The sequence below is a fragment of the Gordionus sp. m RMFG-2023 genome, chromosome 1 (assembly GCF_954871325.1).
Source record: "Gordionus sp. m RMFG-2023 chromosome 1, tfGorSpeb1-WG-v2, whole genome shotgun sequence".
NCBI lineage: Eukaryota > Metazoa > Nematomorpha > Gordioida > Chordodea > Parachordodidae > Gordionus > Gordionus sp. m RMFG-2023.
Window position 1 is genome coordinate 77,003,807 of NC_088775.1, and position 13,005 is coordinate 77,016,811.

General features: G+C 28.1%; 1 protein-coding gene and 1 long non-coding RNA gene across 2 annotated transcripts in view; one reads left to right on the forward strand and one right to left on the reverse strand.

Annotated features, from left to right (window-relative positions):
* Positions 1-13,005, reverse strand: part of LOC135922741 (procollagen-lysine,2-oxoglutarate 5-dioxygenase-like) — a 45,099-nt gene that overhangs the window by 23,075 nt on the left and 9,019 nt on the right. Inside the window, exons 4-9 of the mRNA XM_065457191.1 lie at positions 12,234-12,348; positions 9,635-9,683; positions 9,351-9,505; positions 8,254-8,320; positions 7,152-7,324; positions 6,927-7,028 (exon numbers count right to left, since the gene is read on the reverse strand). Coding sequence (XP_065313263.1) covers positions 6,927-7,028; positions 7,152-7,324; positions 8,254-8,320; positions 9,351-9,505; positions 9,635-9,683; positions 12,234-12,348 — 661 coding nt within the window. The remainder of the gene's footprint in view (positions 1-6,926; positions 7,029-7,151; positions 7,325-8,253; positions 8,321-9,350; positions 9,506-9,634; positions 9,684-12,233; positions 12,349-13,005) is intronic.
* Positions 1,216-7,011, forward strand: LOC135922743 (uncharacterized). Its single transcript, XR_010571021.1, has 3 exons — positions 1,216-1,621; positions 6,280-6,428; positions 6,935-7,011. It is a non-coding gene; the product is annotated as an uncharacterized LOC135922743 (long non-coding RNA).

Genomic DNA, 13,005 nt, shown 5'->3' on the forward strand with positions numbered 1-13,005 from the left:
TAACAAATATATAAGGAGATAATATCTACCTATAAAAAAAAATTAAAGGAAAAAATATCAGTTTTCTATTTCGGTTTTTGGTAATAGACTGACTTTCAATAATATTTACTCTAATATTATGTGAGATATTTAAATTTAAATATAGTGTATTTTGTAAACCGAGTTGGATTTTAAAATTTTATATATTTTTTCTCATGTTTATTTATTAATAAATGAATTTAAAACAAAGGTCATATAAAAAAGAATTAGCGGTTATAAAAATATACTGCATATATATATAAAATTTAAAAAACAAACTGAATAAAAATTTTTTTTTAAAAAAAACAATAAGGGATCGGCTTGCTTGCATTGCTATATGAAACCATGAATGTGTTGCATAATATAATTTAATATCATAATATGAAGCTTTAAACTATGACTATTTACATATACAAAAAGATTCATTAAATAATATATTATTTTATTTCTACATACGAAGCCTCAAACCATCAATTGATTTACCTTAAATTGATTTACTAGATATATATATATTTGAAGTTTTTGACTTTCTAAGCACGCGATAATTTTACTTGTTAATAAAAATTACTTTTTTAACGACTTGATATATATATATTTGCGTTTTATTTAAACACTAATAAAAGAATAAATTTAATAGCATTTTTATTATTATTTGGAGATATCGTTATTATTTATTCTAAAGCAAACGAAACCAGACTTACATATTCTTATTCTACTACCGATTCTTTTTAGTACAATTATTCTTTATTTGTGTCATGGTGGAGGATGGAAATAATAACATAAAAGTCTTACTCAAAACCCTTGACCTAAAATTTATTGCCGAAAACATAACTGATGAACCCACTAAGAAATATAAACTTTTCGAGACAATAAATAAAGATTTGGCGGTGAGTATAATGGATTCGATTGATAATTTATCATATGAGCAAATGAAGGATATAATACAAAAAAAAGTTAAAAAGAACAAAATTACGCGTATAATGGAAGTTTTTAGTGCTAAACTAGATAGATTAGAGTCATCCAGAGAATATCTGGATAGGCTGAAGGCGTGCGGATCTGGCCTTAATTCAGAATTGATAGCGGTTCAATTCATTATTAATTGTCACAATGAGAGATTAAAAACAAGATTGATAGAAGAAAACATGACAGACTTGATTATCATTGAGGAGATTGTTGTCAAATGTCAATCATTGGAGATTAATAATAAAAAGTCCTTCATTGAAAAAGATACATGGAGAAAAGATGACAGATATGGTGCACAATGCTATACGACATGGAATGAAAACAAGCATAATGGTAGGACCTACAACAACAACAGCAGCAACAACAACAACAGCAACAACAACATCAATTACAACAATTTCAAAAAGACGGATATGATACAAACACCTTATAATTTAAGGCCAAGATTAATTTTATTAATGATATTATGATTGACCTTCAAATTAATAATTATGATTTTTCTTTAATGATAGATACTGGTTCTCCGGTGTCATCCTTGCCCATGAAAGAGTTTGAAAGCTTGCGAAGGATGAAGATGTGGAGTTGAAAAGTTGTTCGAAGAAATTATTCTCGTATGAAGGGTCGCCTATCACAGTCATTGGTAAAGTTATTAATTGTAAGGTCAAATTTCTAAATACGAATAAATATTTAGATTTTTATGTTTTGGAAGGGGAGGGACCACCTTTATGTGGTCTAGATTGGATCAAAGAATTTGATTTGATTCAATTTTGATTTTAATACTAAAGAGTTAGGAGATAGGGTAAATTTTGTAACTTTTAACAATCCTTGTAAAAATAATGACAGATTTGATAGAGGGAATTTGGTTATTCAGTTATTAAAAAAAATTGTTATGATTTTAATTATGATATTAATAATTTAGTTAAAGGGTTTGATTGTGTTTTTAATAATAAAATAGGCAAAGTAAAACATTTAAAAATAAATATTTTGTTAAAAGATGATTTTAAACCAAGATTTTTGAAGGTCAGGAGAGTACCGTTTGAATTAGAAGAAGAGTTAGGTAACATTCTAGAACAATGGTGTCAACAGGGCATAATAACCCCTGTTATATTTTCCCAATGGGCGACACCATTAGTTTTGGTTAAAAAGAAGGATAATGCTTTGAGAGTTTGTGCTGACTTTAGGGTCACTGTTAATCTACAGTTAGAAAGGTTTGAATATCCGCTGCCAAGGATAAGTGACATTATTGCTAAGGTCGGAAAAGGCAGATTATTTTCAAAAATAGACTTTTCCTCGGCTTATTTGCAAATACCTATTTCTAAAGAAACTTCCAAATTTTTAACCGTTTCAACCCATAAAGGTCTTTTTCAATTTAATAGATTACCTTTTGGACTTACAGTGTCGACTGCTTATTTCCAAAAGACCATGGATGAAATTTTTGCTGACATTAACGGGGTTATGTATTATTTAGATGATTTATTAATTTTTAGTAAGGATAAGGAAGATCATTTTAATAAATTGAAAAAGGTATTTCAAAGAATGATGGATTTTGGTTTGATTGGAAATATAAAAAAAAGTGAATTTTGCAAAGAGAGTATTAAGTATTTAGGTTATTTGATAAGTTACAAAGGTATACAGCCAATTAAAGAAAAGATTGATCCGATAAGTACCATAACTGAACCTAAGAGTAAGGAGGAATTGCATTCGTGGTTGGGTCTGATGAATTATTATTCAAGGTTCATAGAAGGTTTTTCTAAATTGGCATCTAAATTATATGCTTAAAAAGGGTAAAAAAAATTTATTGGGGAATTAATAAAAAAACTAGTTTTGATGAGATTAGAGAAAGATTGTGCAATGCACCAATTCTTGCACATTATGACAGAAGTGAAAATTTATTTATTTCTACTGATGCTTCTAATAAAGGTATGGGTGCTGTTTTATTTCATGTTGAAGAGGATGGTCTTGAAAGGCCGATTGAGTTTATGTCAAAAGCATGGACGGGTGCTAAGAAAAGATATTCGATTATTGAGAAAGAAGGATTGTCGGTTGTTGTGGCTGTTAAGAAATGGAGGGAATATGTAGTAGGGAGAAATTTTAAAATTTTTTTTGTTTGGAACAGATCCGGTTAAACTTTACAATATGTCGCCAAGGCTACAGAAATGGGCTTTTTGTTTATCCGGGTTTTATTCGACATTAATTATAGGAGGGGTAAAGATCAATTTATTGCTGATGGGTTATCTAGGTTAATAAAGGAAGATGTTATTTGTTTTTTTAATATTGATAATGATTTAAATGACCAGAGAATTTTGAATAATTTAGATATGATAAGAAGAGAGACTGTGGTAGATTTAGAACTTATCAAAGTTAAACAATTTATTTTGAATGAATTGATATTATGGAAAGACATTTTTGGTGGCCCGGGGTTAAAAGAGACATCAAGGAAATGGTTTTTAGGTGTAATATGTGTATGGTAAATGCTCCAAAATTACCAAGGGTTAGAAATAATCATTGGGTAGATCCGAGCAGACCCTGGTATCGTATTTTTATTGATTTTCTTGGACCCATTAAGAATTATTATGGATTAGTAATAATTGATGGGTACTCTCGATGGCTTGAGATTATCAAGGTTAAAAATATTACTACGAATACCACGATTATGGTATTAAATAATATATTTTCTAGATTTGGTTACCCGGTAGAGTTGGTTTCTGATAATGGACCAGCTTTTAGGTCGTATGATTTTAAGAATTTTCTATTAAAAAAGGTATAACACATATATTTACTCCTGCATACCATCAGTCTTCAAAAGGTATGGCTGAAAGAGCGGTATTCTCAGCTAAGGATATGATTTATAAATTAGGTGGTTGGGATGATAGGTTATTGGAAGAGGTGTTATTAAATTATCGCAATACCACACATTCGGCAACCAAAACTTCACCTGCTTTTAGATTATTCGGCAGGGAACTAAGATGGAAATGGAGTTTTTTGAAGGACCATGACTGTGATATACGACCTAAAATTAAAAGAATAAAGTTCAGAGAATTAACATTTGGCAACTTTGTTTTTGTCAAAGTAGGCGTCAGTCAAGAATGGCGTGTAGGGATTGTTATTGGGAGAATCAGTAATGTTATTTGGGAAATAAAAATAGATAATAAGGTGGTGCTAGCGCACATTGATCAAATCAGAAATTTGTGACTGTCACTTATAGTTTTAATATAAAAACATTACAATAAATTGTAAATACATATATGATATGTTAACCCCCTTCACATTCTTTCCCCTATTATCCGCTGTTTATATACAATAACAGTACCATTTCCCCATTATACATATATGATATGTTAACCCCTTCCCAGTCTTTCCCCTATTATCCGCTGTTTATATACAATAAAAGTACCATTTCTCCATTATACATATATGATATGTTAACCCCTTCCCAGTCTTTCCCTATTATCAGCTGTTAATTACACAATAACAGTATCATTTCCCCATTATACATATATTTTCAAATCAATATAATACCTAACCCATCCCCTCATTATTACCCTATGTTGTCCCATTTAATTAACCAATTCTTTATATTCATTTTTATTCCAAATATATTTAGTGATGATTGGCCATCGATAGTGTTAATTGTACCTATAGATAGTGTAATCTATACCTTTTGTTAAGGGTAATTACATAAAAAACTATCATGTACAATTATGGTGCCATTTCCCCATTATACATATATTTTCAAATCAATATAATACATAATCCGTCCCCTCATTATTACCCTATGTTTTCCCACTTGATTAACCAATTTGTCTTTTAAGGTCAAAGTTTGTTATAGCCCATTTTGCATTATTGTTATTATTTTCTTCTTATAAGTAAATCTAAATTACCTCCCGCATGCCAAGCGAGCTCCTATTCCCTATATTATAAATTTTAGTTTATATTTTTTTTTGTTTTTTTTTGAGGAGGTGCATGTTGCATAATATAATTTAATACATAATATACAAAGTTAGTTGAAGCTTTAAACTATGACTATTTACATATACAAAAACATTCATTAAATAATATATTATTTTATTTCTACATACGAAGCCTCAAAACATCAATTGATTTACCTTAAATTGATTTACTAGATATATATATATTTGAAGTTTTTGACTTTCTAAGCACGCGATAATTTTACTTGTTAATAAAAATTACTTTTTTAACGACTTGATATATATATATTTGCGTTTTATTTAAACACTAATAAAAGAATAAATTTAATCGCATTTTTATTATTATTTGGAGATATCGTTATTATTTATTCTAAAGCAAACGAAACCAGACTTACATATTCTTATTCTACTACCGATTCTTTTTAGCGCAATTATTCTTTATTTGCGTCAGAAATGCAAATACTTTGATGAAGAGCCATCGTAATGGCTTGTTTGAAATAGGTTTCATACTTATTTGGCTTTTTCAATGCAATAAATTTAAGAAATTTCTCACCAAAAACACCAAAAGTATTGGTGATAAGTAAAAATTAGATGTCTGAATATTTTTTTATCTTAAAGATTTCTGAAATAATTGTTGAGGTATTTCTGTTAGATAGTAGCGAAAAATCGATGCATGTGAAATCCCAAGCAACGGGAAGACCAATGTATTCGGCTGATACCACCGCGTCTTCTGTTGTTGCTTGAGCATAAATCATTGGACTCTAGGATATTTGGGATGCTCGCCCTTTAATGATCTTCTGGATTAAATTATTTATGTTTCATAAAAAAAAATCGAAGGGGATCGAGTTAAATCTTCAGTTGATTTGATATGGAATTTCAACATAAAATTTAAAATTATGTTTTGGTAGAATTAAATGGAGTGTATTTTTGAAATTTTTGCGTTATCAAAGGTGGCCATATTATCTTAGGGAAGTAAACCGAGTTCGAAATTAAAATTTTATATTTTTATTAGTGTATTAAAAAAAAATTGTATATTGTCGTAGATTTATATGATAATGATAATGAAAATCAATTTATGCGCATCGAATATCAATATTATGTCAATCATTATTAATTCGAATCAATAAAGAATAAATTTTCAATTCCTTTGTCATGAATAAATCACTATTGTAAATGTGTAAATTAATTATATATATTAACTCATGGACGATTTATATATATTTATATGGGTTCTCCCAAAGTATTTGTTTAAAAAAAACTATTATGTATTGCAGAAATATAAGTGAGCATAAAATAGGAGGCTATTGGAAATAAAATCGATCAAGAAAATCTTAAGACAATAACTTAATACTAACATTTTAAAAAAAAGCATTGGATTAAGCTATGCGTATGACCCTACAAAACCTCAAGGTTTAACAAGCAAATATTATCTTTGTGGTAGGGGCAACTATTTTCTATGTGTATCCGCTAGTGACAATTAGATTAGGGCTTGGTGTATGCCCCACAAAATCTCTCAAGGTTTATTAAGCAAATTTTATTTATGTGGCTAGGGTTATTATATACTTATCGACAAATATTTTCTAATATCCGATAGTGACGATACCTTTTAATGCGTTTAATCAACAATTTTTTTTATTTTTTCTTATTCTAAATGAAAATCGCTCTACCTTTTCAACCAAAAAAAAATTTAGAAACAATTTTAAGGAAAAACAAGAGGACAAAATAAACCAAAGTGAATAAATAATAAAATCTTTGCTAATAATTACAACAATTATAATCTAGATTTTTTTTCCCAGTAAACTCTTACTTTAAACGAAATCTATAAGATAAGATTTTTTGGAAACTGAACTCAAATTAAATAAATTTTATGACTGTTGCATGTTTTTAAGTTATTTATAAATATTATTAATCCTGGCAAGTAGATATAAAGGTTTAAAAATGTGGGTTTTATAAATACATTATATTCTCAGTTTACTAAACAAATAATTTTGAATTTTATTTTAAAAATATTTTAACCTGCTTAGATCTCAGAGAAAAAGTATTTTCTTTGCAAGAAAGACACCCATCCACCACAGACCAGGCTAAAGGTACGTAATTTGAGAGGTAATTTAATTGAATCTAATTTTTTTAAAAATAAATATTTCATATTTAAAGGTGATGATAAAACATTCAGTAGAAATCTTTAAAAAAATGTCATTATGTACAAATATCGTTTTCGAAGAATATATCTAATTTTATTACCTTTGAATTTCCGTTGCCGTGTATTACCATTGGTTCTGACTTGTGTACTACATTAATCACCGTTAAAATGCCGGAGGAAGATGAATCAGAAATTCCAGAGAACGAGAACACGTCCTCACTAATAGATTCCGTATCGGTGTACTTGTCCTTTAGAGTCGTCAATTTGAGTTCTTCTACAAGGATAAGAAACAAAGAATAATAGATAATCAGATATATACTCTAATAACCGGTACTTGATATCAGGTTTATACTTTCAATTTTAACCGATATCAATGTGAAAAATGATAATTAACTATCATAAATTTAGATATTTTTGTTCAGCCTATAATTTAATAAAAAAATTAATATACAAATTTCTATAACGATAGGAAAAATATAGGTTAATTTTTTTTCTTTCACTTTTTTTAACCAATAAGCGATAAATATATATTTATATAATGATAGTTATTGATGAATTACATCTTTACTGTGGTAAAAGTGTAAAGTAATATTTATGAAAAGATTGCTATAATATAGGGTTATTGTAGTTTTGGGGTATATTATTAGTATAAAAAATAGAAGGAAAAAATAATATTGTAGAAAATTATATAGTATTAGATGATTGTTGTTTTTTCTTCTATTTTTTATAATATTTACTATTTTTCAATATTGCATTATTTTATTTTTTAATCAAGATATAGTGTTAGTAGGTTGTAACATTGTCGATTAAGAAAGTGGCATTGTTACATCACTGATAATGACTAAGATAAATATCTTCTTTGGTATTTAAAGTTTAAAATAAATATTAACTCACCTCTCCAGGGGATTATCTCAATGGTATCCAAATTCACTCCAAATTACTTTTTAAGGAAAATAGTGATATAACTTACTTAGAGGTGGCCAACAAAAAAAATCATCTAGTAAACTTATAGGGTGTAGTAACTTGATAGTAATATATCAGTATTATGATACTCATTTAAAAAGAGTGGTTGGTTTATTCTTAGATTATTCTAGACAAATATATTAATATTAAGGTTTTTTAAAAAAACTTTTATAAAGAATAATTTTATATTTTTTGAGAATATGATTTAAAAATAAGAGATTTAATTGAATATTTAGTAACCTTGAGGCACTCCGTTCAAATTTTGAAATACTACGTTTTGATAATCCAATTTGATGGCTAATTTTTTCTATTAAATTTTTTTTTAAAATATTGAATTATTAATTTGCTAGTATAAATGAGCTGATAGCATTGGGAGCACTTTACAATGTAACTATTCAGAAAAATTCTTAAGGGGTCCTAGAAATTGAACGCGATTTTGTAGAATAAATTTATTTTTAAATAGCATATACAAAATTGGAGGTATCATAATTAAAAAATATCGCCAGATATTAGTAGCGCTACTAAAATATAAATCACTAAAATAAATTTAGGCTAATATAATCGATGGATATAAATTTCATAAGAGTTTAGCAAATTTAGGATTATGCTTCATAGACCGGGGGTTTTTAGGACATCTTAAAACTTTTAATAAATAGTAGTGTGCGTCTTTATAAATTCTCTAAGATCTGATTTTAAAGGAATTGTGTTCCAGCATGTATAAAGAGATTAAAATTTATATAAATTAAGAGTAGTTAAAAATTGACGGCTCCTAGGGTATGTCTCTATACATGTGGGTATAAGATTCCCGCGTAATCAGGTCTTTCAGAATTTTTTTTAAAAACTCGTGCTTATTTTAAAGGTTTTCTAAACCCCATATGACATATATATAATTTAATGTTATGGGTGTAACATAAATGAGAATTGTTCAGATTCATGCTAAGGAGCAGGCGTGAAGCCATAGAAATTGATGATTACTTCAATTCGAACTTAAGGTTGGTGTTGTTATACTGCTCGAATTCAGCCAATTTTTAAAAACGGTAAATTCAATATTTTATTCAAAAAAATAGTACGCTAATTTGAAGATTTTGCTCATAGATGGCACAAAGGTTTGGACATCTATTAACGAAAAAAGCAAGTTAAACTGGTGTTTGGTATGTAATGGAAAAAAAAATAGCGAGACTAGAAGTTGGATGTAAATGTACAGACGGACACCCAAATAAAAAAATGGAAGGTATGATTATAGAAAGCTTAAAGGAGCTTAACCATAACACTATCTAAATAAAGTTTCATTACGCTTTCATTTCACCCTTCAAAAAAAAGAAGAAAAATTAGCCTACCCTTATCTCGGGATCCAGAAACATTTTGGTGTAATATAATTGATCATCCTCATCGGCTCGTATGATATCCACCTCCATATCTTTCGTATCTATAGAATTCTTGTCAGATGGTATCTTCAAAATTTCTGACAGGTTCCGGTAGAATCCGATGAATCCTGTATTCATGATAGATGTATAAAAAAAATCAACATTTGTTTTTCTTTCCTTTTAAGCTCATTCTTTCCATTTATTTCTTACATACCTTTTATTATCAATATTTAAAAAATTCCAAAAAATTATTTAACCTCCAGAGTTGAGATATTTGTTTTTCCATTCGCTTTCTGGATATGATTCCTAATAAAATTTTGTTTTTTTTAAAGAGGAAGTTATTAGATAAGAATACAAGGTTATAATTTTAAACAATATTTAATAGAAAAGCACATTTGAAAGAATTAAATATTAAATTACTTGTATATTGGGCAGGCTTAAAATGATATTTAAAAAAATATATATTTAATAATCTTTAGTACTAAAAATTTGTGTTGTTAAACGGCTCAATTTGAGTTAATTTTCAAAAACGGCTAACTCAATATTTTCGCCAGAAAAATAATACCTAGGCCTCAAGATTTCGCTAATAGATGTTCAAATGTTTGTGTATGAGCAAAATATTCAGGCTAGAGTATATGAATAAAATATTAAGTTAACCGTTTTTAAAAATCAGCTCAAATCAAGCCGTTTAATAACACTAACAAATATTAATAATCAAACGAGATATAAAGTTACAAAATATGGCCTTTTACTGAAAAATAAATTAAGCATAATTTTAAATCATATCACATTTTTTAAATAAAAGATTATTTTATGCATATTATTCTTTTTTCCCTCGTAATTTATTAAATATAATTAAATTCAATTATTCCCGTGAAATCAAATGCGCTATGCGCATTTAAAAAAAATGCTATGTCAAGTTCATTTTTAATATAATGTGAAATAATATAATAGTTGAAAATATGTTGAACGTAAAATTATAATTAAAATTTTCCTTCAATATTTTTAACCCTGAAATATTATAAAACTAAATTAAGTCATTAAAAAACGATTAAAAAATAATAATATTCATAAAAATTAAGAAAAGATTTTAAATAATTTTTTTTTAAAAATCATATTTTGTTGATATATTTTTGAAAAGAAAATTTAAAATAATCATGATTTATAGGTTAAAAACAAGTAGTCTGTAAACCTGAGCTTTTTGGAAACTCGATAAAATCGGTCAGGTCTAAGTTGTTGAGATTTATTCGGGGCAAAAAGAAAATTTCTTTTCCTTTTCCCCTTAAATGTATTATTATAATTTGCTTTCATTTTACCCAACCATTAAAAAAAAATGTATTCAGAGAAAAGGTCTGCAACCGGTGGGGGGAGGGTTTCCCCGCGTGCCTATCTAAGTGGGCGGACTGGATACAAAATTTTTTTAAAAAATGGCGTTTATTTATTCATTTGAGTAAAACATTAAAAAAAATATGCTCCATAAAATTTCAAATTTTTAATACCGACGTTCCGACAACTGATGAGAATGCGATGTTGTCGTAGGAAGAAATTAATAAGGTAAAAAAATATATCGAAAACATGTTGGATTTGATTTGCATGGAAGAATATAACATCGAGGGTGAAAATCTGATTTTACCCACTTCCCCAAAAGTAAAGAAGCAAAGAGAATTCAATTAAAGGGCGTTAAATTATAAATGCAGTTTGAGATAGATGGCATCCACGTCAAAATTAAACCACAGCAGATGGTAAGATGAGGTTGTTAAGAGAGCACCGTACCTAATGGCATAACAAAGTATTTAAATCTTAAGGTAACGAGTTTGATTTGTATTATTTAGCAAGTTTTTAGGCTACTTATTTTGATTTACTATTTACAAACAATTAATTAAAATTTTAAATTACTTTTTTTCATTTATTATTAATGGTTCCCATTTTTTTAAAAAAGATCTCACTTGAGGAAGAGGATATATTTCAGATGGATATCCTAATCTGGAAAACGATAAGAAAAAGATTTACCAGAAAAATATTGGCAATTCCAGGAACTAGTATTTATTCTGAATGAAGACGAGTATTTAAAATTTCTGGAAGGTTTTTGAACAGAAGAACGTGTTTGAATCCAGAAAATGTGGATTCAATATTATTTTTATATTATAAATATAAATAATATCAATAATTTATATTTTTTTCGCAATATTTAATTTGAAATAGATTCCTTATCCGTAATGTAAATTGAATATTTTTTTATGCTTAATATAGTAATTTCCTAAATTATAAAACTTTTTGGTTGTTTATTGAAAGAATGGGAATCTGTAAATTTTATATGGGCCGACGCGGGTTAAAATTTTTTTATAAATAATGGGCCGACGCGTAAAGAATTTTAGGCTAATGGGTGGGCGGGTATGTTTTAAGATGAGAAAGATTGTGGGCTAAAAACCCGCCCATTGCAGACCTCTAATTCTGAAGTTTTAATCCTAATAATTTAAAAATGTAAATATATAACATTATCTCACGGGTTCTTTCTCTCAAAATATTCCTTAGTCATACATGTCTTAGAAAAGCGATTTGCCTTAATTAAAACATACCTTGTGTACTTCTTACACTAATCGAGGTGGTGTTGTTGAGTGGATTCTTAAAAAGGGCTAACTCAAAATTTTAGCTAAAAAAATATTACGCAAGTCTGGAGATTTTGTTCATAGATGTCAGAAAAGATTGAACATCCATTAGCGAAGGCTTACGAGATATTATTTTGGCTAAAATCAATTTAAAATATGATAAATCGGGCCGTTTAACAACATCAAATTTTTTAAAAAAAAGGAAAAGCAGGAGGAAAATTCAAAATATAAGTAAGTTTTAAATATTAACTGCCAAAGAAGTAACGGGCCAGCAAAAGATTTCGGAAGAAAATAGTAGACCCGAATTGGTGGACAAAAAAGCTTTAATGATCTTCGTGGCGTTTCCGTTCAATATCACATCGTAACTTTTATATTTTTTCGAAATATATAAATGAATAAACCAATTAAAAGATATAAAAACAATAAAAATATATAATAGAAAGGAATGACTTGATTAAAATCAAAATATCTATGCGAAAAAAAATATATTATATTTAACCGACTCATTTGATTTGATGTGTATAAAATAAAACTGCAATATAATTTTATTTTTTTTAAAAAAGGAAGAAAAAAATAGGTAAAAATTGAGAATTTTGGAAAAGTTTGCTTGAAATCGTATAAACATGTTTCATTCAATATGATAAACAATGATTGATTTAGTCGACGTGAACGCGGAACAAGGAAAGAAATGTATCCTTAAATGAAACGGATAAAGTTGGCTCTGGATATGATTGTCAACTTTGTAGCAGGTAAAATCACCTCTATCTTTGGTTCTGAAAGTCATTTGGTGTTCTAATTCCTTGAGGTAAGTGAATGCCGGGTTAGCGTGGTGGTTATAATGGGTAGAAATATGTGATCCAAATTTGTTTACTAGGGCGATCAAGACAAGAAAATTGCTGAGCGATGGGCTATGGATCTGATTATATTAATGATATGTACGCTAAAGTTCTTGATCGGCAGAATTTGCAAGATTTTCCGAAAGAATGGGTGCATTCTTTATCTGGGACGCATTGATCCAATAA